Here is a 24542-nt window from a genome sequence, read left to right on the forward strand (position 1 = left end):
GGGGAGGCTGGGTTGGGGGCCGCCCCGACACCCGGAAGTGTGCGCCTAACGGGTCGAGCCCGGCCTTCGGTCCTGGGAGGGGGCGGGGCCGGAGCCCCTCGGAGCGAGGCGCCATAGAGCCGGACGGAGGACCCGGGTCCTAGACGTATCCGGAAGTGGCGTCCTAAGGCGCCTCTCGGTAACCATAGAGCCGGAGGGGGGGTGGAGGCCAGGGGTCGCGGAGCTCGCCTGCCTAGAGCGGCGAGGAAGCGGTGGCGGCCCGGGCGGGGGAAGAGAGGGAGAGGCGCGAGCGGAAGCGGCCGGGAAGGTCACTTCCGGCCTGGGCGCCCGTCCCCCTGACCCCAGGGTCTGAGTCGCCGCTGCCGCCGCTGCCACCATCCGCGAGGCAGGCGAGAGGAGGACGAGTGCAGCGCGGCGGCCCCGGGGCCGAGGAGGTGAGGGCGGCTTGGGGCTGAGCGGGGCGTGCGCCGAGGGGCCGGGGTGGGCGCGCGTCTGGAAGCCGGGCTCCGGACGGGGGTGGGTGGGGAGGCGGGAGGGCGAGCGCGGCGGAGCGGGCGAGTGCGCGTGCGCGTCGTGTGGTGGTAGGGGGTAGGGGGTGGGGTGGGCGTGAGCGCGCGCGCGGCCGGGGAGCTCGCACGCGTGCGCGCGCGCGGGGCGGCGGGGTGGGGGGGCAATTGGCGCCGCGAGCCGGGGCGGCGCGCGTGCGCGACTCAGGAGGCCGTGCGGGCTGCCTGTCACCTCCGTCCGCTACGCGCCCGGGGGCCCCCCCGGTCCGTACTTGCCGCCGGCCATGGCCGGAAGTGTCGGGGACTTTGGGTCGAGGGGGAGTTGGAGTTGAGGGCTGATGGGGGAAGGGGCCCCGCCGCCTGGACCGGGCTGACCGGAAACGGCGGCCCAGGGACAGTCTAGGCCTCAGTCCTCCCATGTCCCCTCCTTCCCCGTTTCCAGTCGCCCTGGTCCGTTGCTGCCCCGGGCGCCGTGCGCTGGGCTTTGATCCGGCGGGTAATTACGGGGATGCAGGCGGCGGGAGGCCCATTCATCTCTTTCCCCCCCGCGCGCGTGCTGCCGGGCGGCAGGAAACCGGTCCCGGGAGGGGAAGCACCAGGCCAAGGTCAGCGCCGCGTGGGCCGTGCGGCCCAGCCTGGACAGTTGCCTTCCTCCCCGGGGAGGGCAGGGTCCCGCGCGGGGCCCCGCCCCTCCACAGCCCTCCCGCCTCCACCCCCAGTCCGCACCAGAGCAGGTCACAGGGTGACCCTCAAACCCCAGGCGTTAGTGCCCCAGCACCTGCAGAGGTCAGCGGGAAAAGTGATCCCCAGGCGCTGAAGGGAGTGTGGAGAGTGAACCGACGCCTGGCTTAGAGCCAGGCCGGGCCGCAGGATAGGAAGATGAACAAGAAGTAGGTGTGGAAAGCCGAAGCTGAGACCTGACCCACCGCAGTCCACGGGGATTGCTCAGGGCCTTATTCAAAAGGCAGTGACTTGGTTTTGTTTTGTTTTCTTTTCTTTTTTTTCTCTCTCTCTCTGTAGTTTCCCATTCAGGCTCTGTGTTGGGCCTTGTTGAGGATCCAGTTGAGATCTGGCCTCAGCTCTGGTGCAGGGATAAGCCTCCTGGGTGAAGTGCAGCCAGCTTTCCCTGCCTGCCTCTCTGGAGTTACCGAGTGCTGTGCTGCCATGGCCCAGAGAACTCTTGACATCAGATTCTGACTTGGCTTATCTCATCCATTCTCCATCTAGACTGAGGACGGGATGGGAAGGGCATATCTTCTGGCTTGGACCATGGTGAAGTGACTGAGTGGCAGCCACGGGGAGTATTCCTCACTAAGAGCTCTGTAGCTCGGATCCTTCAGCTTCCTAAGTTCTGTGGCTGTAGATAAGAAGCACTACTCTGTTCCCATGAGGACACAGTGGAGGTGATAACAGCACTCTCCCCATTGCGAGGCTTGTCATACTTTCCTTTCAGGCAGAAGTTACTCAAAAGGTCTCTGAAGCCAGTGTTCCTGAGTCCCAGTCTTGGCTCTTTTACAGTTCTGTGACCTTGGATGTGTCACTTCCCCTTTCCCAGGCTGTTTCCTCCCCAGTCTCCTGAAGTGGAGAACATTGTCAGTTCCCTGAATAAGCCTAGTCTATCACGACTAATCCCAACACATTGAATTGCTCTGGTGGGGACACCCCATAGGTTGGAGAAAAATTCCCAAGGTTTCCATGGGCCAGGCCTGCTGGTGGGTGACACTGGTCAACTTGACAGGGATCTTGTAGTCCCTTTTTGGAATTGTTCAGGCCAAGGGGGAGATACACCAGAGTGCCCATGGGAGTTCTGGGGGCCTGCATGGAAAGGATGCCGTGATCTCAGTGCAGGGGCAGTGGCATTAGCATTGGTGGGTCTTGGACAAGGGGTCCCTGGGACTTATGGGAGATGGCAGGATGCATAGCTCAAGGCCATCAACAACTATGTAGTCACTGATGGGCACCCATAGCTCTTGGGGGTGGGGTGCCCAGATACACTTCACAGGCTTTCCACATCCATATTGGCATCCTCTGACTAACTAGGGCTGCACCTGGTTTTGGGCCTCCATATTGAGGAGAGACTGCAGATTGGATGACGTACTCTGAGAGCCCTGGGACAGAGGTGGTCACCTTGGTTTTGGCAAGATAGGACAGATGCCTAGGCCCTAAAGTAGCTTCAGAATATAGTCTGTAGGAGCCCAGAACTGGCCTCTGATTGTAGTGCCATCCCTTCTATTGGAACAGTTCTTTTGGGCAAGGCTGGATCTGGGATCACAGGCCTATTCTTAGGTGCTAGCCATTGGGTTGGGGTTCCTGGTTCCCCATTCTGTGGGTAAACTGTCAGGAAGACTCCTGCATACAGTGCTGCTGGCTGGAAGACTCTTGAGACCTGTCTCTTATTATAGGAGACCTAGAGCATGGATGAGCAGAGGTGACTTCTGCTGGTGCCTGGGATGGGTGATGAGACTTGAGATTTATGTCAACTGTGGCGGAGGCCTCACTAGCCAGCAGAGTGGGTAGGAAGCTGAGCTGTCGTGGTCCTTGTACCAGTGGCCCTGAGGTGGAGTGTAGAGAGCTGTGGAATTACCCAGGTTGCTGGTGCCTCTGCTTTTCCTCTTCTGCCTTGGCCTCTTGGCCTCTCCTTTTGTGCTCCCAGAACCGTGGCTTCTCTGCTGTGCCCCCTGGGGAGTTCTGTCTAGCTCTGTACAGGAGTGCCTGCCCTGAAGTGGATAATGCTGGGGACTAGACATCAGATAAAATCTCAGCCTCAGGGTCAGGCTGCTCAAAGTATTGCTTTGGGGCTCTGTGCAGGGTCAGTTGTCAAGGGCTGAGTATAGTTCCTGTCCTCCTTTTGAGGACTCAGTCTGCTGGACATTCCCTGTGAGGTTTGGGGGTGGGAAACCCAAAGGAGGAACTTTAGGGTTAAGATAGGAATCTCTCCCAGAGGACGGAGGACTCAGCCACAGGATCAAACATTAATTGGGAGCAGTGCCAGTGTCCTGAGAGGAAGTCTGGCCGACCCAGATTTGACCTGGAGTTTTGCTCTGTGGCTGTATAACATTGTATTAGCCACACAGTTGTCTAGATTGTGGCCTTCTCATCTCTGAAACAGGTACAACGGTTATGCTGTGCAATAAATGCTTCCTTGCCTTGTCTGTTGGCATAAAGTGCCTACAGGTTTCTTCTTTAAACCTGGGCATGTGTCATGATTTACTACTGGCACAGGGTGAGATGAGGCACCTTGCCTCAGTCACATGGTTGGTCAGCGGTGGGGTAGGTTCTGACCGTGGCAGCTTGCCTGTAGGGATTTTCCTCTGGCCTCTACCTGGCAGTTCAGGGGATCAGGATCCAAGCTTATGCGCTTACAGCACCATGTACCCCAGGGCTTGGGGTTTAATCTGCACTTGGTGAATGTGATCTGTTCCTGTTGGCTAAGGAGGACAGTTGCAGCAGACAGAAAGGAGCAGTTGTGAAGGCTTCCCAGGGGAGGAACTGTTGATGCTGGGCCTTGGCACTTGGGCATGCTACCTCAGCAGATCTAGAAAGGTGTAAGGCCAGGTGGTATCTTCTCACCTAGAAAACAGCCCGGCCCAGAGTGTGGGTCTGAGGTGGCTCATGAGTTTTTTGTCTGTCTGTAATGCAAGATGTAGTTTTTAGAGAGTTTTAGGTTCACAGAAAAGTTGAGCAGGAGGCACAGTTCCGTTATGCCCCTCCCACCAATCCCAGGTTCCCCACTGTTGGTATTCCACTCCACCCCCATCCTGGGTTAGCTTGCTGTTATCGATAAACCTGTGCAGACCTTGTGATCAATCGCCCAGCATGCACAGTGGATTCCTGAAGAGGGTTTGCTTTTGGCAGTTTGCAGTTACATGCCAGTGGTTGAGTCAGGTGCTCAGGAGTGACCCTGAAGATCTGCAGATACACTGAGGCTGTGGGCTAATGCTGCAGATCCATGGCTGACATGGCTGTGCTTGGCCAGGGAGGAGCAGGGTGCCCCTCAGGGATTGCTCCAGCTGAGTGCCAGGTGTGTCACAGGTTTACAGTGGATTAAGAACCTAGACAGCTCTCCTGAGGTAGGTGAGGCCAAGGTCTTTCTCTATTCTGACCATATTGATCATCAGGTTGACAGTGTCCATGCTCTGCTGAAGAGAGTAGAGCCCACAGGAAGTGGATGTACTAGACCAGTTAGGAGGCAAAGGCATCTCATCAGCTAAAACACTGGAGGGGAGACCATGAGGACCAGGAAGTTCTGCCTGGCTCCATGCCTTGTCTAAATACACCCTCAGATCCGGATGAGGTGCAGACGATGTTCTCAGATTGTGACTACCAAAACTGACCGGATGAGATGGAGTAGTCCCCAACGGCTCACCCCTGAAGGACAAGTGTAAGAGCCCAGTGGCGGCAAACAGTGGGATTCATCCCGTGGATGCTCAGGCCTCGTCCTAGGGCTGAGGAGATGAGGGCTTAGCTTTGGTCTGGTGTTGGATGCAGGACTTGGTTCGAGAGGAAGCTGAAGAGCCTGGAGTGAGGGGACAGACACAGACAAGGGAGGCCGGAAGGGATCTGCTAGGGAAAGCAGAGAGGTTGCTGTATGGAGCACTCTAGTGAAGGACAGACAGCAGGGCATTGGGCTGATGGCCATCTGCAGCATATTCTGGAATGATAGGTACCTGGCACACTTAGTGACTGCCCTCGGGGAGCGCAGAAGGAAATAGAGAGAAAATCAGAGATAATGACAAAGCTGGCATGTGATGCGAGGTGGGGCCTGGGCACAGGAGGAGGAGACACTTGAGTCAGCCCTTGAGAGGGGAGGAGGAGGAGGCAGCTGGAAGATCTGGGCCAGGGTTCTCCAGATGGCCCCAGTGGGGGTAGACAGTGAGATTGGGGCTCTGGAAGAAGGTGGGAGTTTGCAGGGCCTAGGCCAGACCAGGGTCCTGGGGGTCTGGGGCGAAAGTCAGGTTTGTGGCTAGTGCAGTGGGTCTGTGATGGGGCTGTTTTAGGCAGGGTAATGTTTCTTGCCCATGGCAGTTTTCCTAAATTAGGGGATCCTTTCCATAAGGTACAATTTGCCCACTGAAAGCATACCGTTTGCTGGCTTTCAGCATGGTCACTGCTTTGTGTGTGCATCACCACAAGAGATTTTGGAAGATTTCCTTGTTACAAAAAGAGGTTAACTCCTCGTGGTGACCCCCCATTCTAAAGTTATTTTCATTGCTACTTCATAACTGTAATTTTGCTGCTGTTGTGCATCGTAAATATCTGATATGCAGGATATCTGATATGCAACCCAGTGAAAGGGTCACTCATCCCCCACAGGGTTACAGCACACAAGTTGAGAACTGCTGTTCTATGGGTTTGCTTATTTTAGGTGTCTTATGTGGAGTTGAGCAGAATGTGCTTTCCAGAATTTGACTTGCTTTACAAGCAGAAAGCCTTCGAGGTTCAACTTTGTGTGTGTGTGTGTGTGTCAGTGCCTCGCTTCTGCTGTGGCTGAGTGTCATGCTTCTCCTGATGGCATTTTGTATTGCCTCTTTTTGTTTTTTGTTTTTTCGAAACAGGATTTGTCTGTGTAGCCCTGGCTGTCCTGGAACTAGCTCTGTAGACCAGGCTGGCCTTGAACTCAGAGATAGAGAGATCTGCCTCCCTCTGCTTCTGAGTGCTGGGATTGAAGGTGTGTGCCACCACTGCCTGGCTGTATTGGCCTTTTGGCTTTTGTGATTATATTCCCTGAGCATTCACATCTAGATTTCCATGTGGCAGGAATTTTTCCCATGCACTGCTCTAGGGTGCAGACTGTAGTGGAGTTGCTGGGTGGGTGGCGATTGTCGGCCTGACCTTGAAGGGCTGCCAGGTGTTTCCTGAAGCAGGTGCACCGCCTTGCCCTCTCACCAGCACTTTCATGGCAGTGGCCTGCAGTGTGAAGTGGAGCCTCTTTGCGGCTGTGCTTGAATTTCCCCAGGGCAAGCTTCGTTTCATGTGCCCACTGGCCATCTGGATGTCTTCTTTGGAGAAAGGTATTCGGACCCTTTCCCTAGGGCGGGGGTTTGTGTGTTGTCTCTGTGTGTGCACATGTGTTCAGATGCTTATGAGTGTGAGCACACATAGAGGTTGACCTCAGTCACTTCTCTGTCTTAGTTTTATTTATTATTTTTGGTGTTTTTCAAGACATTGTTTCTCTGTGTAGCCTTGGCTGTCCTGGAACTCGTTCTGTAGACCAGGCTGGCCTCAAACTTAAGAGATCCTCCTGCCTCTGCCTCCCAAATGCTGGGATCAAAGGTGTGCGCCACCACTGCTTATTTTTAAAGATTTATTTATTTAACATGTATGTAGCTGTTTATATGTGCCATGTACATGCAAGTACTTGAGGCCAGAAGAGCATTGGGTCCTGTGAAACTGGAGATAGGCAGTTGTGGACAGCCATGTGGGTGCTGAGAACCTGACCCATGTCCTCTGTAAGAGCAGTCAGGCTCTTACCCCTGCGCATCTCTCCAGCCTCTCTACTTTGTTTTTTGAGATGGGGTCACACTGAGCCTAGAGCTCACCCTTTGGGGTAGATGAGTTAGTCGGCCTTGCAAGTCCTCCTCCCCAAATTGGCCTGGCTCAGCTTCCCGGCGCTGGGGTTACAGGTGTGGACTGCCACACCTAGTATTTTATGTGGATGCTGGGGATGTGTACTCGGTCCTCACACTTGTGCAGCCACTGAGCCGTGTGTCTCAGCTTGCTTGCCCAGTTTTTATTTAGGTTATTTGACCTGAGTGACTTTTTACAAAGGATTCATTGCTCGTGGAGTGGAGAGGGGTCTTGAGAGGCACAGGCTGCATCTAGAACTGGGGTGCCAGTAAGGGGAGGTACCCAGAAGCAGGCCCTGGGGTGGGGGGTGGAGGGAGTAGAGGGAAAGAACAGAGGAGGCAATGACTTGGTTGGGGCCTTTGAGAAAGGGGGAGATGATGGTGGCGTTGGTATCCTTGCTGTTGACCCAGGGATTTGGGGGGTGAGGGTGTTCGAGACCCAGAAGTAGATGGGGGCACTTGGTGACAGAAAAGTCAGTGTGTTTGCTGATGAAAACGGAAGGTGACACAGGTGTGACTGGCAGGTAAGGAAGGAGGTGCACTGGGATGTCACCACTCCTGCCTGCTGGTGGGAGGAGAGGAGCAAGGAACACCGGGCTGGAGGAGTGTGAGAGAGGATGAGGGCCAGGAGGGGCTGCTTCTGCACCAGCCCCAGCGGGCGGGGGAGGAGGAGGAGGCCAGATTGGCAGCAGAAGAAAGCAAGGGGATAATTGGTGGGCAGGCATCCAGAGGGGGTGGGTGGGACCTAATAACAACAATAATAACAATAATTTGTCTGGGCTTAATAACCCTGTCAGATCCATGTGCTAATTGGATTGCTTAAGGGCTCTGCTGGGAGGGATGGGGACTGGGGAGGTGGTGCCCTTTCTTCTACCTCTGCAAGGTGGAGGTCAGAGCAGGGTGAGCATCTGTGAGAGGCTGGAGGTGCTGGCTGAGAGAGGAGGAGGAAAGGCAAGGGTGGACTGCACCTCTAGGGTTCCTGGTCAGAAGCATCGGGAGGTGCTGGAGCCTGAACCTAGAGGATCAAACCTAGGGCGTCCATCACATGCCAGGCATAAGCTTTGCCACCGAACACTCTTGCACATCTTGGAGTTTTCTTGTCTTCAGGTTGGGCTCTTCTCCAGGGAGCTAGGTTTGTGGCTCCTGAGGTTCGCCTGGTTCCTCTGTGCCTCCCCTGCAGACGCAACATCCTACTCCCCAGGCTGTGAGATCTCAGGTGGGCCCTGCGCCTCCAGAGCTAGAACTAGAGGGCCAGTAGCTATCTGTCTTCATGAATGGGCGAATCAGTGGATGGGACAGAAAGAGGACTGGATGCCCTTCTTAAAGCCTTTGCGAGGTCCCTGATTTCATCCCCACAAGCTTGGTGCCACTGGCGGCTTCTCACAGCCCTGTGAAATACCTGGCCTGCAAGGACACACACAGCTGAGCCCTAAGAGCCCTACTTGCTCAGGGTCACAGCGTGCAGCTGTGGGAACACTGAGGCGGAGCTTCCGGGCGGGCTGGGATTTGCCAGTGAGGAGGAGAGGCATGTGCCCCTGTCTAGTACGGGGCCTGCTTTCAACTTGTTCGCTTGCGTCTGTCAGGGGTTTCAGCTTCTGTAGAGCACTACGTGCTGCCCTAGGAGCCCCCTAGACAGCCCTAGGTACCCCTGCTACCTAGAGGAGGCAGGACGGAAGAAGGGTGGGCGGGCGGGCGGGCACCTTTGAGGCTTGCTGAAGATCTGCCCCTACCCCACAGATAAACCCAGGCTACTGTGTGTGTGGCCTGCTGCACCCCTCTGGCTTCCCAGCTTGCCAGCAGGGGCCTGGGGCAAGACAAAAAGGCCGTGTGACAAGGCAGGAGGAGCAGAATGCCTTTCCCTTCCTTCTGAAGTGTAAACCTCTCAGGACATTTGTGTGAGTGTGGAGGCCAGGTGTGGATTGACGGCAAGTCTTTCCCAGTCGTTGTCTTAGTTTTGAAAACTGGCTTTGACTGAACCTGGAGCTCACCGTTTTGCTAGACTGCCTGGCCAGCAAGCCTCAGGAATCCTCGTGTCTGCTTCTCCAGCACTGGGGCCCAGGTGCGCTGCCGTGGGTGCTGGGGATTGACTCCAGTCTTCATGCTGTGTGGCAGGCCGCCGTGTGGCAGGCCTCTGCGGACTGAGCTGCCCATCTCCTCAACGCCTTCCAGGGCATTCATTCTATGTGTTAGTTCACCCGTGGGGTAGGAGCCAACCCTTCCTCTACCCTGGGCCCACCAGTGCTGTGGACTTGTGTGCGCCCTTGGTTCAGGGGAACTTACTCATAACACTTGGCTTCACAGACAAAAATCAACACTGCAGCACATGGCCTGGAGCATAAGCTAGGCTGCCTCCTGCTGGCTCTGCTCCCAACCCATGACTCTCCTCATTCCTCATGGCTCTCACAGTCCTTGGCTTTGAAAGCTGTCCTTATTTTTGTATCTCTTGCTCTTTAACATTAGGAGTCAACCAGACTTTTCCTTGTATTTGGCCAGATATAAAATATTTTAGGCTTTATGGATCATAGTGCAAACCAAAACTGTCATTCTTAATAGGTGTCTAGGAATATATAAAAGGGGACCATTTGAGGGGAGACACCATGGTGTCAGTGTTGGTAGGAGTTTGGCTAGTCTGGCAAACCTTTTCCAGCCAGCGCAGGTTAGGCCCTGCATCGTTGCCTCTCACCCTGCCAGCTCTTTGGGCTTTGGCCCCCTTGAGGGTTGCCTCACTGCCTGGTCAGAATAGTAAGGCTGCCTGGCTTTCAGGAAGTAGAGGCTGTCCTCCTCTGACCACTGAAGGCATTTTGCAGGGGTGAGGTGAGTAGAAAGCTCAGCCCATAGCCTGGCCCTCCTCCCTGCAGGAAGTTGGCTGGAGCGGGGCATTCCCGGCTGCTTGAGCTCAACACAGTACCACACTTGGCAGCAGGCTTTCGTGGGACAACCCTCTCTGTCCACCTCTTTGACCTCTGCAGTGCCTGGAGCTCCTCCGTTTTCTTTCTCTTTGGTACTTGTAATGTTGACGGTTTCATAATCATCAGGCATGTGTACTTTTTAAAAGTGGACTTTCTACTAAAGGTATTTGTGTGCTGAAAATACGCTGTTTTAAAGCACATCATTGGGTGAGTTAATATATTCAGAGTCACATAGCAGTCACCGCTGTCTAGTCCTGAATGTTCTCATTCCTTGTCAGGAAGCCCATACCTATTTTTCAGTTACTTCCACTCCTGTCCCCGTCACTAGGCTGCTGCTGCCTGTGTCACCCCCACCCCACCCCCACCCCCCCCGCCCCCAAGATAGGTTCTCTCTGTGTAGCCCTGGCTGTTCTAGAACTTGCTCTGTAGACCAGGCTGGCCTTCAACTCATAGAGAGTCACCTGCCTCTGCCTCCAGAGTGCTGGGATTAAAGGTGTGTACCACTTCCCGGTCCTAGTCTACTTCTTGTCTGTGGACTTATCTAGAGAGTCCATACCCATGGAGTCCTATGCCATGTGGCCGTGCACTTAGTGACCTTGGAAGTTCATGCACGCAGAATCTTAGACTATGTGGCTGTGGACTTAGTGACCTTGGTAGTTCATACATGCAGAATCTTACACCATGTGGCCCTGGGCTTAGTGACCTTGAGTAGTTCATGCACACAGAATCTTACACCATGTGGCCCTGGGCTTATTTGACCCTGAGTTTAGTGATCTTGGGCAGTTCACACATTCATCTATTTCTGGTCCCCTGGGCTTTGTGACCTTGAGTAGCTCATGCTCCTGGAGCCATACACCTTGTGACTCTGGGCTTAGTGACCTTGGCAGTTCATGTACAGTGAGTCATATATTGTGGTGCCCTGGGTGTAGTGACCTTTGGCATTTCATGCAACCATGTGGCCCTGGGCTTAATAGGCCTCTGACCTTGGGATAATAGGTCTATGCACATGGGATAATAGGCTTAGGTCTGTTTCTTTCCCTAGTATTGGCTTTCTGCCTCTTAGCTGTCACACACAGCACTGCATGCCTGGTCACTCATGCTGTTGTGCAGGTGTGTGTTTTCTTCTCTTGGGTGTGTGCCAAGAGTGCAACTATAGGGTTACTTGGTAACTCCTTACCATTTGAGAAATGGGCTGTTTTCCAAAGCAACAGTTCACCTGATGCTTTCCTGGTGTATTTTTAAGTTCTCTTGGAGTTGTTTGCTTGCTTGTTTCACTTTGGGACAAGAGCTGGTGTAACCCAGGATGGCCTTGGATGCATTGTGTAGCTAAAGCTGGCTAGGACCGTTGGATCCTCCTGCCTACCTCTCTCAGGTGCTGCTATTAACACATGTGCACCACCATACCTAGCTTCCTTTGGAGTTTTGGTGCCATGACGTGCCATCTGGGAGCCCTGCAGCCTTGTGTCTTGTGTAGGAGAGGTGGAACTTTCACTCTCTCAGAGTTTCCCGCTATGTCCAAAAAATAAGCTGCCGCAAAGCAGATCACCCAGAAGAAAATTCAGATGCCTCCTTGTGTGTGGGCATCATGTGAAAGCAAGGCCCTTGGGGCTTCTGTGCTGGTGACTGGAGTTGTGCTGTGGAATGTGGATGGGGAGGCTTGTTTATTCAGAAGTCCCTTGGCCTTGGCTCCTGTCCTTGATACGGTCGGTAGTTTCCTCCTCTGGAACACAGATGGCGTGTCTCAAGAGAAAGAAAAGGGAGTCACTGCTGTCCCCACAGACCTTGGACTGCAGTCCTCCCCTGCCTGGTGGTGTTCTAATGGGTTTCTGCCCTCCTCACACCTGCCTGTTCTGTTCTAGTCCTGAAGGTTGTCAGCTGGGGGAAAAGAAGAGAACAGAAGACATTTGGACTCCCTTTTGTGAGCAGGAGGATCTATTGGTGTCATAGGCCTGTGACCCATGACTGCCTTCCCGACCCCCACTCCCACACATGCACACGCTCACTGGAATAGACGCCTGTGGTTTGCTGACATTCTGTCCCATCCACAGGCTGACGGGGCCTTCCAGGTTTCCCAGTTTAAACCTTGCTGTTCTTTTGAGAAGCATCTTCAGAGCTTTGGATTTTTCTCTCCCAGTCATCACCTGGGATTCCTATAAGCATTTGTACCCAGCTCTTGGGCCACATGGCCGCCTTGTGCACATTCTTGGGACTATTTAGACCTGGCTCCAGCAACTGGGGCCCACTTGGGTCTTTTTGTCTGTGTGTGGTTCTCCCTGAGCCAGGTCCGGGGCAGGACCAAGTGCTGGAATTCATTGAGTTTTGTCTTTTAAGCCTTTCCTTGGCCCAGTTTCATTCAGCTGTGTGTTCATACCATTGTTCTGGGGCACTTGGGCTACCTGGTGCTGCTGTGCGTGCCGGGGTTCCTCAGGGTGGTGCTGGCTTAGGAGTGGACGTGGGAGGGCAGACTAACGTGGTGTAACATGAAGGAGCACTAGGGGTGAGGGGGAGAGAAGGCCGGGTCGGGCTACACGGTGGCTGGGCAGGGCTTCCGAGGTGACTCTCACTCCAAACAGTCCAGCAGGGATAGTGGTCTTCACTTGCTCACAGGCTCTCAGGAGCCACGAGGAACACAGCTGAAGGGTCCCAGGTGGCTGTGCCGGTAGGGGACCTTTCCTGAGGCCTGGTCCTGGCCTAGAAGACCCACGCGTTAGTGTTGTCTTATGGAGCAGGCTTGTCCAGACCTGCCTGCAGTTGATACATTTAGGCAGCCAGTCAGCCCAGAAGGTTTGATATGGGAAGTCAGGCTTTCTGCCTTTGAAATTTCTTTTTGTTGCTCTTACTCGATGTAGAAGTTGACAGTTTCCTGTCACTGCGCTCTCCTCCCAGTTGTACCTGAGCGTCCCTACCACACTCTGGAGGCATAACAGCCTCTTCCACCAAGTGTCAAATCTGCATGGTCGCGTAACCCCATGCCCCTCTGTTCTCCATCTTGCCCGTGAGGAAACTGAGTCACGGCGATGGAGTTGCTCTGCTACATTCCAGTTGGGTGGATCTGGGGAGGGAGGGGTCTGGGAACATGGCTGCAGCCCGTGTAGCCAGTGGGGGCTGAGTCCGGGGCGCCGCAGCCCTAGCCACCGCCGCCGTCTCAGTGCAGGCTCCTGTGGCTGGGTGACTGTGCCTGCATTGGAGAGTGCTCTGTCCTCACACCACCTGTAAGCGTTGTCTTCTGCATTATCCCTTCCTACAGGGACCCAGACATGGAGCTGCGGGAAGAAGCTTGGTCTCCGGGGCCGCTGGATTCTGAGGACCAGCAGATGGCCAGCCATGAGAACCCAGGTGAGGTGGCCTCGGTGGTTCCTCAGCCAACCCCGCTGCCTTTCCACCAGGCCGGGGAACCATCCTTTGTCACTCTGGGGTGCCTGACTCCTGCCCCTTTCCCTCTAAGAGCCCCCCAGCCACAGCTTAGAATGAGCGGCTGGGGCTCTGGTCCCCAAGGGCCCTTTAACAGGACCATCCAGACCTTTCGCCCATGTCTCCAGCTGGCTGTTGTTGAGCACCATTTTTGTGCCCTATGCCCTGTTCTGGTTCCAGGAACACTGACTGCTTTATGGGTGCTCCTCACATCAGGGTGGCCCCCAAACCCAAGGTCTGGAAGTTGTAATGAATGAGTGAAGGACTAGGAAGGGGAATCTGTAGTCATGTGGTAAGATTTGGGAAGGGTGGGCTGGATTAAATATGAAACAATTCATTTTTAAGTGTTGGTACATGTGTTCTGTTTGTTTAATAAAGTATTATTGGGTGGAGCAAAACTCCTGTGGGTTACGTGGTGCCCAGGTTTGGCGATAAACCCATGCTAGCCCACCGACACCCTCATCCCGCTCCCTGGTGATACCAGCGTGGTAACAAGAAGGCACAGCGCACACTGTGTCTGCTGCCTAGGGCAGATGGCGCTGGCTTCCTCCCTTTTAATAAATCGGTGCTTCCAACACATTGCTTCGGTGTTCCTTAGACGTTGCTGCATGGCCCCGGGTTACTTGTCTTGTCACTCCCACCTGTACACAGCCATGTACCCATTGTGTGGGGTTACAGTACAAGTGTGGCACGACCCTGAACACCTGAAGAACGTGCAGACTGTCGTAGCTTCCCTTCGGTTACTGTGAAAAGAACTCAACATGAAAACTTAGGGGAGAAAGGGCTCATTTGAACTTCTAATTCCAGGTTACAGTCCATCATGCCGTGAAGTCACGGGCAGGAGCTTGAAACAGCTAGTCACAGCACATCCAGTCAACAGCAGAGAGAAATAAACGCATGTTTGCTTGCTTGGGCCCAGTTTGATTTCTTTCCACCCATAGCAGTCTAAGAGTCCCTGATCAGTGACGCCCTCACAGTGGGCTGGCTCTTCCCTCAGCAGTTAACTGGTGACAGCTCCTACAGACGTGCCCACAGGACAACCCCGTGTAGACAGCCCTTTACTGAGACTCCTCCAGGTTATTCCGGGTTGTGTCAAATTGACAGTTAAAGCTGGCCAGCACTCTGACGTTGCTTTCCCTGGGCTCTGCCTTGTTTAAGTGCTGGCCTGTTTATCACACACTTGACTAGCCTCTAAAGGTGGTCCTCAGTTGGTGGTCCTCAGCAGAACCCTGGCTCGGGACAGCGGAAGCTATGCTGCCTCATTCTACTGAGTGGTTGCTGAGAGAGCAAGAGACATTCCAGAGAATCAGATGGCAGGGTTTTAGATTTTATTTTATTTTTTGACTCTTGCATATTTCTGGGAAGCCTGTTCAACCAAGAGAGGCTAATGCTGTTACTGAGAATGGCACTTTCGGTGGGTCTTGACATCATTGCCAGCCTCCATGTGGGTCATCTCTCTGAGAGCGCACAGAGCCTCGGAGGTCAGGCTGCCTGTTGATCCACTTTATTTTCAAAAGGATATTGGTGGGGTTGCAGGGGATGGAATTGGGATGGAAGCTGAGCAGCTTGCCTAGGGATGGGCTGCAGAGGTGAGCTGGGGCTCCCTGGGGCTGAAGCAGTTTCACAGTCAGTCTCTCAGGCTCCTTTTCTCCCAATTATTCCAGCTGCCATGTGAGATGGGCAGTGGCCATGGTCAGAGAGATCCTTCCAGACTTTCTTGGTCCTTAGCTCAGCAACAGGCTATCCAGAAAGAAAAGTAGAGTAGTCCCAATAGAGAGGGGCTTTCAGCTGGTGTCGTGATAGTCTCCCACTGGGTGATGAGGCTCTGTCCTCCTGTGGAACATAGCACTCACCCACCATGCAGCTCGGTCAGAAGGAGAGCTCACTTCAAAACTATAGAATCTTCCCAGGTCCCTGTGTAGGAATACAGCAACGCATAACCAAACCCCTGGCCCTTAGACCACACTGACAAATACCAGGCCTTGAGCATGGCTGCTAGCTCTAGCAGACCTTATGGGATAAGCCACCTCAGCCTGGGTGTGTAGGGGTGGCTTAGGGGAAGGAAGTGGAGGAGATGGCCTTCAAGGGTTCATTGGGAAGTTCGGGGGCAGGGACACACTTGGGGATCCATAGCTATAAAGTAGGTGTTTTGTGCAGAACTGTGTGGGACATGAGAGGCCAGGGAGGCCAGTGAGAAGAAACCAGGGTTCTTGAACCATCTAGGTACAGCCCTGCAGGGCAAGGCCTAGGGAGCGAATTGTGAGCAGGGAGGGAGGCAGGAGAGACTGTTTTGATGGAAATAGGGTGGCAAGTGGCATTTGTGTGACCACGGTATGCAAACAGCGAGAATTCCATTCTGTTGCCTCACAGGCCAGGACGCCTGTCTGTCAAAGGAACTGTGGCCGCTGCCCTAGAAGGTGTTCTGTGAAAAGGGAAACAGGTGACTGGGAGTGCCTCCTACAAGTCCAGATTGCTTAAGTGTGTTGAGAGAGGACCCGGCCCACAGAAAAACGATGTGATTCTAGAACTCTTCAATGGGGCAAACTCAGCAGAGATGAGGAGTAAAAGCCAAACCCAGAATGGAAAGACTAGAAGGAACTCGAGTGAGTAAGCACATTGTCCCAAAACATTAAAGGTGAGGAGGGACCAGAGAGACGACTTCCTTCCAGAGGGACCCCTTCCACCTGTAACTCCAGCTCCAGAGTCTGATAATGGACTCTGCGCACCTGCACCCCCATACGGCCGCCTCACTAGTACATATATTTAAAAATTCTAAAAAGCTGAAAACAGGATAATTGTAAGATGAAGATGAGTTACTTACTTTTGAATTTTTGAGACAGGGTTTCTCTGTAGCGCTGGCTGTCTTGGAACTCTGTAGACCAGGATGGCCTCAAACAGATCTGTCTGCTTCTGCCTCCCGAGCACTGGGATTAAAGGCATGTACCACTATCTCCCAGCAAAAATGAAATTTTTAGAAGATTAAAATGGAGTAAAGAATATTGAAGTTAGGCAGGGAAAGTGTGATATACATTTAGACCGAAACCCTGATGTATGCAAAGCAAAGGAATAGACTATATGGCAAAACTATTCATGGGCTACATGGCTCAGTGGTTAAGAGCACTTGCTGCTCTTGTTGAGGACCCAGGTTATGCTCCCAGCACCCATGTCTGGCAGCTCACAACTGCCTGTAATTCCAACCTTAGGATCCAATGCCGCCTTCTTTTTTTTTTTTTTTGGTTTTTTTTTTTTTTTTGGTTTTTTTCGAGACAGGGTTTCTCTGTGTAGCTTTGCGCCTCTCCTGGAACTCACTTGGTAGCCCAGGCTGGCCTCGAACTCACAGAGATCCGCCTGGCTCTGCCTCCCGAGTGCTGGGATTAAAGGCGTGCGCCACCACCGCCCGGCACCCAATGCCGCCTTCTGGCCTCTCCATTACCTATACACTTGTGGCATGCATTTACACAGACAACACGCACACACAGATACAGATCCATCCTGAAAACTAATTCAAGAGAAAAGCCCTGAAATTGAGCTCTGTTGAGAGAACAAGTCACAAACATTGAGAGCAGCTAAAAAGAGCTGAGGGCCAGGATGTGGCTCAGTGATAGTGCACTTGTTTCATGTGCCTAGGGGTGTTTGATCTCACCTGTTGAAAATCAAAATCCAACTTCCTGGCAGAAGGAATGAGTAGCTTATAAGGAAAAGTAAAAAGGCAACGGGTAGACGTCAACATTTTAGCCCAAGAAAAGCATCACTGTGACAGTCCTCAGGGTGAGAAGGGTGAGCCAAGGATTTGAAGGGTACCAACAAAGAACAAGAGCCCAGTTAAGCCCTCATCTGTGTGCCTTTCCCGGAAGTGTAATGGTGATTGAGCTTTGGACAACCCCAGTGACCAGAGAGGCAGACAGAAGGTGGCAGGGAGCAGGGGCTGGCTTCAAGCACAGGACCAGACACCTGCCTGTGGGGACGCTGTGAAAATGGAAAGGGACTCGTTAGGGCATTTAGTGTGCCTGTGCCCAGAAGGCAGCATGCGTCAAACCAGTAAGTGATTCCTGTTGTGATTCCATCGTCACCCACAGTGATGATGGGAGCTGTGTCAAGTGGGAGGTACTAAATAGTTTCAATAAAAACTATCAGTTGCTGAGAGTACATATGGCAATTGCCACTGTGGATTCACGAGTTTTTATTTGAAAACAAAACCCAGAACAGGCACTAACTGATTTTGCTCCCGAGTACTGCTTTTGGAAAGCTGTCGGTGGTGGGTCTGGGGTAAGCGGCGTACAAAACAAACGGGATGCTGCTGAGGGCACTGGACCCAGGGAGGACAACGAGCACGGAGGAGGCTCACACCAGAGATGGGCGGTTTTAGCCTGGTGAATTTAAACCAACGTTTGTTTATGCCGTGGTACTGGGATCCAACCTAGAGTCTTGGACAGTCTAGATCAGGGCCCTGCCACAGAGCTACATTGCCAGCCCTCTTTCTGCTTCTTATTTTGAAACAAGATCTTGCTGAGTTGCCCAGATGGGCCTTGAACTCATAGCCCAGGCAGGCCTCAGCCTCTCAGGGAGCTGACACTGCAGACCTGTACCGCCAGGACAGGGAAGGGAGAGACTCACTTGGTCACTTTGGTGAAGACTAGAGGACCAACCCACGCTTGAAAACGGGGCAGATGTCCTGCCTACAACCTCCTGAAGTGAACAAGTACCAAGAGCTTGACTCTGATGTGGGGTCTTGAGATCATTACAGCTGCTGTCCCACAAACAGAATAGCTGCTGCTTCCTTGTGCAGTTGGTCCATGATCTGAGCATTGTCCCAAGGCAATACAAGAAGCCTTTCTTCTGGGAGAGGACAAGACAGCATCGCAAGACTCTTTGACAAGGCTGGGCTACTGTCAGCCCACTAGTCCAGAGGTGGCATGAGTATACTGTGTAGCCAGCAGAGCCATATGGCCCTGCTTTCTAGTACTTTCAAATGTTTATGAGAGTTGTGCCTACATGCATGTCTGTATACCACATGCTTGCCTGGTGCCTGTGGAGGTCAAGAGGGTGTCAGAGCCCCTGGAACTGGAGTTTCAGATGGTTTTGAGGCACCATGTGGGTGCTGGGAATCGAACCTGAGTTCTCTGCAAGGACAACAAGTGCCCTTAACAGCTGAGCCAGTCCTGTTTTTCCTGAGACAGTGCAACTGGGAGAAGTTGACTCTTCAGTCCCCCTGCTAAATGTCCACAGTACCACTTCCAAACACCACTGCCCTTCAGAACCGACTGTCCCGGTTGAGCCCAGGCATCAGCTAAAAATGGAACTCCACCTTCTGATCACTTAACAGTTTGCTTATTTACAGAACAGGCACACTTAACTGAATAACCAGACAACTTAGAAAGAGCTTAAGGAAAGAACATGCCTGAATTCTCCTTGCCCCTTACTGCCTTAGCCATTGATGGCCCTGAGGGGCGGTGGATGTATCTTCCACCCCCTGCAGGTCTCTGTCCTGAGCTCCCACACTTGTTGCTGTAATCAACATTCAGACTTCATGTCATGACTGCAAATACTGTTCAAAGATGCACATACACAGTACACTAGCACTCAGAATCTTTAAACTTGGTGTTTTAAATTGTATTTTGTGTGTGCATGGGAGGGTGTTGGCACAAGCATGCCACCATGCACATGTGGAGGCCAAGGAAAACCTGAGGGAGTTGCTGTTCTCCTTCCATAATGTGGGTATTACGGTTGAATTCAGATCGTCGGGTTTAGGGCAAGCACGTTGGCTTGCTGAGCCATCTCCCAGACCCCATTATTACACTTGAATACATATGTGTCACTATTTTGTTTTTACTTACTTCCTCCACCATCCAGGTGCTGGGCCCCTTCCCCCTCTTAAATAGTCCCTCCTGCTTCTCTCATATATCTCATTCTTTCATTTCCTGTCCTTTTAGACCTCTTCCTCCCCGTCTTTCTGCCTTCATTTTCCACATGCATGTGTGAGCGTGCGTGCGTGTGCATACATGTGTCTGCCCACTCTGTGCCCATCCACTGGTGTGCACAGGCCAGAGGCAGATGTAGATTGTTGTAGTGTATTGATCTTCACATAGACACTGAAGCTGCATGTGTTGGCTAGGTTGCCTTGCCTGGAAACTGCTGGAATCCATTTGTCTCTACCCACCAGCCAGCACTGGAGAGTCAGGTCTCCATCCCTGGCTTTTGTATGGGCTGTGGGGATTTGAACTTGGGACCTCTTGCTTCCACAGCAAGTACTTTTACCCAATTGATGCATGGACTGTTGTTTAGTACCTAGTACCTGGAACTAGGAACATTTCAGAAAGAAGTGTTGCTGGGGCACAGAGCCCAACCCCTGCCCCCAAGGTTCTTGTTCTTGATCAAAGGGGACTTGGACAGACAGTTCGATTATGTTAGAGGGAGAGAGATTTATTGTATATGGGGTGTGGGTGTTCACATGGGTCCGTGGAATCAAGAGACAGGCACCTCAAGGATGATTCTAGCCTTTCCCAGCTTCAGGGAGGTCATTTCACTGAACCGAACCACTGTTGCTTGGCAAAGGGCCCTTTATTCTCCAGTTTACACCTTTGAGCAAGTTAATCTTTGTACCCAACACCTCTCATCTAAGCTTCCCAAAGGGACAATACCACCTGCGGTGTTCTGGGTTCTTCTTCAACCAGTTTGCTGCATAGGTTTGCACTTCAGAAAACAAGGTTCACATAGAGGGCACTGGGAAACAAAAGGCTGGCTGCTAACACTGGAGTCAAACCAGCTGTAGCTCTGGGAATCCTCCGTACAGATACCGCCGTGAGCATAAGGGTCCAGGTACTGGGAGAAAGGAAAGAAGAGAGAGAGAGAAAGCCGTGCTTAGAATAGAGAGAGCGTGGGAGACGGGAGGAAGGCTAGGGCCCAAGGCCTTGTTTCTTGTAGTTGTTGAGGGTGCACATGGTTCTCCCAGGGTGCTGTGGGTATTCGGTGAAAGAGCCGCTCTTTATCCTTTGGGATCAACCAAGGAGGAAGCATTTAATCTTTGCAGTATTTGTTTTAACCTTTCGGTCAGCTAAGAGTTGCCGTGTGTGTGGCCTAGAGCTCAGGATGTCCAGGAAGGCTCCATTCGTCTTAGCTTTGGGCCCTGAGAGAGCAGCCGTGTTTACTCTCACCTGTCCCCGCTTTACCTGCGGGGCCAGTTTCAAGCCTCAGTCCATTGCTTCAGCCTCACTCCGTCAGCCTCCACGGTCTGTGATCTTTATCCTCCGCTGAGTTTATTTTTCATTTAGCCCCTGAGGGCCAGCGCCTGACCGTGAGCTCTGGGCTGCTTGGAGAGTTCTAGTCTTAACCTTTGACATAGGCCTCCTTTCAGATTTTACACACACGCACACACACACCTATACCCATGAGGCCCAGCTGTAGAGGTCTGCAGGCAGCATCTTACGATGGGCTCCTGGACCATGTAAAGTCTGTATCTCTACTAAAGACTTGGCATTTTCTTATTTTGTCTTAACTGTCTTTATCCATTTGACTTTAGACTGGCCTCCTTAGGGTATAAACCTGGATCTTTAGTGTAGAAGTAGAAGGGACCTTGTCTCAGGTCCCCTCTCACCCAGTCCTGATGGAGAGAAAGGGCTTCACACACCTGTGGGCTTTCATAAGGGCCGTTATGGACCAATCACACCGTTTGTCTCAGGAAGCTGACCTTGATAGTCATGTGTCCTATTGCAAAGGACCCTACCCTCCCTCCCTAGCTTCCCGTTGCATTGCAGGTTGCCTTGCAGCTACCAGATGTGGGGTTACTAGGCCTCAAGTGTCCCTCCAGCCCCGTGGGCCACTGTTCCTCATTTACCCGCATTGTCTCAGAGGCTGCGTGTGAGCAGTGGGAGCTGGTGACAGGAAGAGAGCTTCCAGTGGACTGTGAGACCTGGCTTTGAAAGGAGACTTCAGGGTGCCACCTGAGTTGGTTGGCAGGCTGCACCTGGTGAGCCCTTGGCATGTGACTGCAGGCCTTGGTTCTGTAAAATCGAGAGGCTGAAGGAGTTTAAGGGCTGGGTAGGGCCCTGGAGGAAAGATGCCAAAGAAGATGTACCCAGGCCTCAAGACAAATTGGGATTGGATGGGAGGAAGGCTTCCAGGGCAGGCCGGATGCACATGCAGAGCGACTCGGGGCTGTCCTGAGAGGTGGGTGTCTTCAGTTGTCCAGACCAAGGCCCCTACACTGTAGTTGTCCTTGGTAGGCAGAGAAGGGGGAGGGGTAACAGGGCCTAACTGTGTGGGGCTTGCATGCCCAGTAGTCAGGCTAGTGCACCTCCCAAGCTGGTGTCCCATCCCGTGTGTCCAACTCTGCCCTGTTGAGACACCATTGCGTCCTAACCTGCATACCTTGTAAGACCTCTTTGCAGCGGCATCAGGTCTGGTCCTCCATCTGCGTTGATACTCAGGTGCCATTTGTGCTGGGGCCTCTCTCGGAACCCTTGACCCTCTATAGCTTTGGTTGGTAGACCTTTTCGGGGGCCCTGTATACAGGCCTTAGGCATTGGTCTACAGGTCCAGAGAAAGGCTAGCAGAGGGAACGTCCACTCTGAGGGAAGGAGAACAGGTCTTAGGGAGATGGGTTAGGGACACAAAAATACTTAGTGAAATACCTGGAGTAATCAGTGCCCCATGGGATAAGGGGTGCGGTCTGCAAGCTGGCACAACCCAGCTGCCCCTGGGTTGCACGAACCCTGAAAGGATGAGCTGCCCTGGGCCGCTCACTAAACGAATCCATCGGCAACCCACACGTGGACAGTCGCTGTGGGCCCGCCACCTCTGACTTGCCTCCTCCTTCCCTCTTGCCTTGCAGTGGACATCCTCATCATGGATGACGACGACGTCCCCAGCTGGCCCCCGACCAAGCTGTCCCCACCCCAGTCCGCGCCTCCACCTGGGCCCCCTCCCCGGCCACGGCCGCCTGCACCCTACATCTGCAACGAGTGTGGCAAGAGCTTCAGCCACTGGTCGAAGCTGACGCGGCATCAGCGCACGCACACAGGCGAGCGGCCCAACGCTTGTAGCGACTGCGGCAAGACCTTCTCGCAGAGCTCGCACCTGGTGCAGCATCGGCGCATCCACACGGGCGAGAAGCCATACGCCTGCTCCGAGTGCGGCAAGCGCTTCAGCTGGAGCTCCAACCTCATGCAGCACCAGCGCATCCACACGGGCGAGAAGCCCTACACCTGCCCCGACTGCGGCCGCAGCTTCACACAGAGCAAGAGCCTGGCCAAACACCGGCGCTCGCACAGTGGCCTCAAGCCCTTCGTGTGCCCGCGCTGCGGCCGCGGCTTCAGCCAGCCCAAGAGCCTGGCGCGCCACCTGCGGCTGCACCCAGAGCTGTCAGGGCCCGGTGTGGCGGCCAAGGTGCTAGCGGCCAGCGTGCGGCGTGCCAAGGCGCCCGAGGAGGCGGCGGCGGTGGACGGCGAGATCGCCATCCCCATGGGTGACGGCGAGGGCATCATTGTGGTGGGCGCACCGGGGGACGGTGCCGCGGCAGCCGCAGCCCTGGCGGGGACAGGGCAGCGGGCAACGGGGCCGCGGTCTCGGAGGGCGCCGGCGCCCAAGCCGTACGTGTGCATGGAGTGCGGGAAGGGCTTTGGGCACGGGGCCGGGCTGCTGGCCCACCAGTGCGCGCAGCACGGGGACGGGCTGGGGGCAGCGGGTGGCGAAGAGCCCGCACACATCTGCGTGGAGTGTGGCGAGGGCTTTGTGCAGGGCGCTGCGCTGCGGAGACACAAGAAGATCCACGTGGTTGGGGCGCCGTCGGTCTGCAGCAGCTGCGGACAGAGTTTCTATCGGGCAGGCGGGGAGGACGACGGCGAGGACCAGTCAGCCGGTGCGCGGTGTGCCGAGTGTCGCGGTGGGGAGGCCCGGTAGGGACGGGGGTGCCCGAGGGGTGGGCAGGGCCCCTCGGGCTCAGTGGGGACTATCAGCGAGCAAGACCACGAGGCCCAGGGAGAACCGGACCGAGAGGAGCAGCGGCCTCCCTCCTTCCTCTGCCCACGCTGTCCTGGGTGTGAGGGAGACCCTCGGCCAGCGGGACAGGTTCTCAGGACTGCCCACAGCCTCTCTGCTGACCCGCACCGGCCCTGTGTAGGTTCCCAGCCTGGGAGCCAGAGACAGTGTGTGAGAGAACTGTGTAGATCAATCGGCACAAGACCCTCAATGGAGAGGCCATCCCCCACCGCAGGTGTGGGGCCACGGTGTCCTAAGGAATGGAGGGAATCCTGGCCTTGTGCACCAAGAGGGTCTTCCTTCCCTTCTAGAATTTTCTTTTAATCATACCTTTTTGACCTCTCCCGTTCATTAATTTTTCTGCCCCGTGGGTCCTTGTCGATTTCCTAGCCCAAGTCGTCCCTCTCCCTCCTGGATTTGCAGTAGCAGAGGAGTGAAGAAGTAGCAGCCTGCTCCCAGCACGGTCTCATTGAGAGGACGGATGGGGTCCTGTGTGCTCCCTGTCCTGACGGTGGAAGAAGGGATGTGGGAGCAATAAATGGCACTATTCAATTGTCCCAGCACTGCCTGGTTCTTGAGTTTGGGACGAAGAAGGGAAAGAGGTTAAATGGAGACAGCCCACTTTGGTGAACACCAGTGACAAGTGCCAGACCAGAGTTGACCATGCTGGGCCCAGAGTGTCCTCAGCCATTTCAGGAAGGAGGCCTGCTTGCTGAGGAGCTCCTGCTGGGAAAGGGATTCAGGCACTAACATCTCCACAGGAAGGTGCAGCTCCCAGGGACTCCTGTGTTGTGACTCATCCAAGTGCTGGGTACCAGTTAGCCATATGTCTGCCTTCTCTGCAGAGCGGGCTGTATCTTTGTGGCTGCTACCGTCTAGTGAAGGGGATCTCAAAGGAGGAAGATGGGCTATGGGTAGACAGTGTTTCTGGATCCAGCAGCCGATTGAGGACAGGATGTTGGCAGTTACCACGGCATGTTTTGTTCGGGTGCTGCTCACTCAGTTCCAGTCCAGTGCATCCCCTAGAACACTGCTGCTGGAGGGACCTTCAGTGTTAGGTGTAGTTTCCTGGACTCACAATCCTCAGCTCATTGTCGCCTGTTCCAGGGTTTTGCAGGGCTGTATTGTGGACTTAGCCAGGGAGTACTTTGAGGCTAGTCTGGGGAAGTGAGGGATAA

The 24542-nt window shown here is 54.0% G+C and overlaps 1 protein-coding gene across 6 annotated transcripts; it reads left to right on the forward strand.

Annotated features, from left to right (window-relative positions):
* Window positions 1–23921, forward strand: Znf787 (zinc finger protein 787). 6 transcript variants are annotated; one of them, XM_059281879.1, is made up of 3 exons: window positions 1–178; window positions 13229–13317; window positions 22220–23921. In XM_059281879.1, the coding sequence occupies exons 2-3, from the start codon at window positions 13239–13241 to the stop codon at window positions 23284–23286; spliced, it is 1146 nt and encodes a 381-aa protein (XP_059137862.1). In that variant the 5' UTR covers window positions 1–178; window positions 13229–13238; the 3' UTR covers window positions 23287–23921. The 6 variants fall into 6 exon arrangements, with proteins under 6 accessions (XP_059137862.1, XP_059137852.1, XP_059137872.1 ...); XM_059281869.1 differs by lacking the exon at window positions 1–178 and adding an exon at window positions 196–434; XM_059281889.1 differs by lacking the exon at window positions 1–178 and adding an exon at window positions 714–1002.
* Window positions 23922–24542: the final 621 nt, after the last annotated feature.

This window comes from Peromyscus eremicus, chromosome 1 (assembly GCF_949786415.1).
Source record: "Peromyscus eremicus chromosome 1, PerEre_H2_v1, whole genome shotgun sequence".
NCBI lineage: Eukaryota > Metazoa > Chordata > Mammalia > Rodentia > Cricetidae > Peromyscus > Peromyscus eremicus.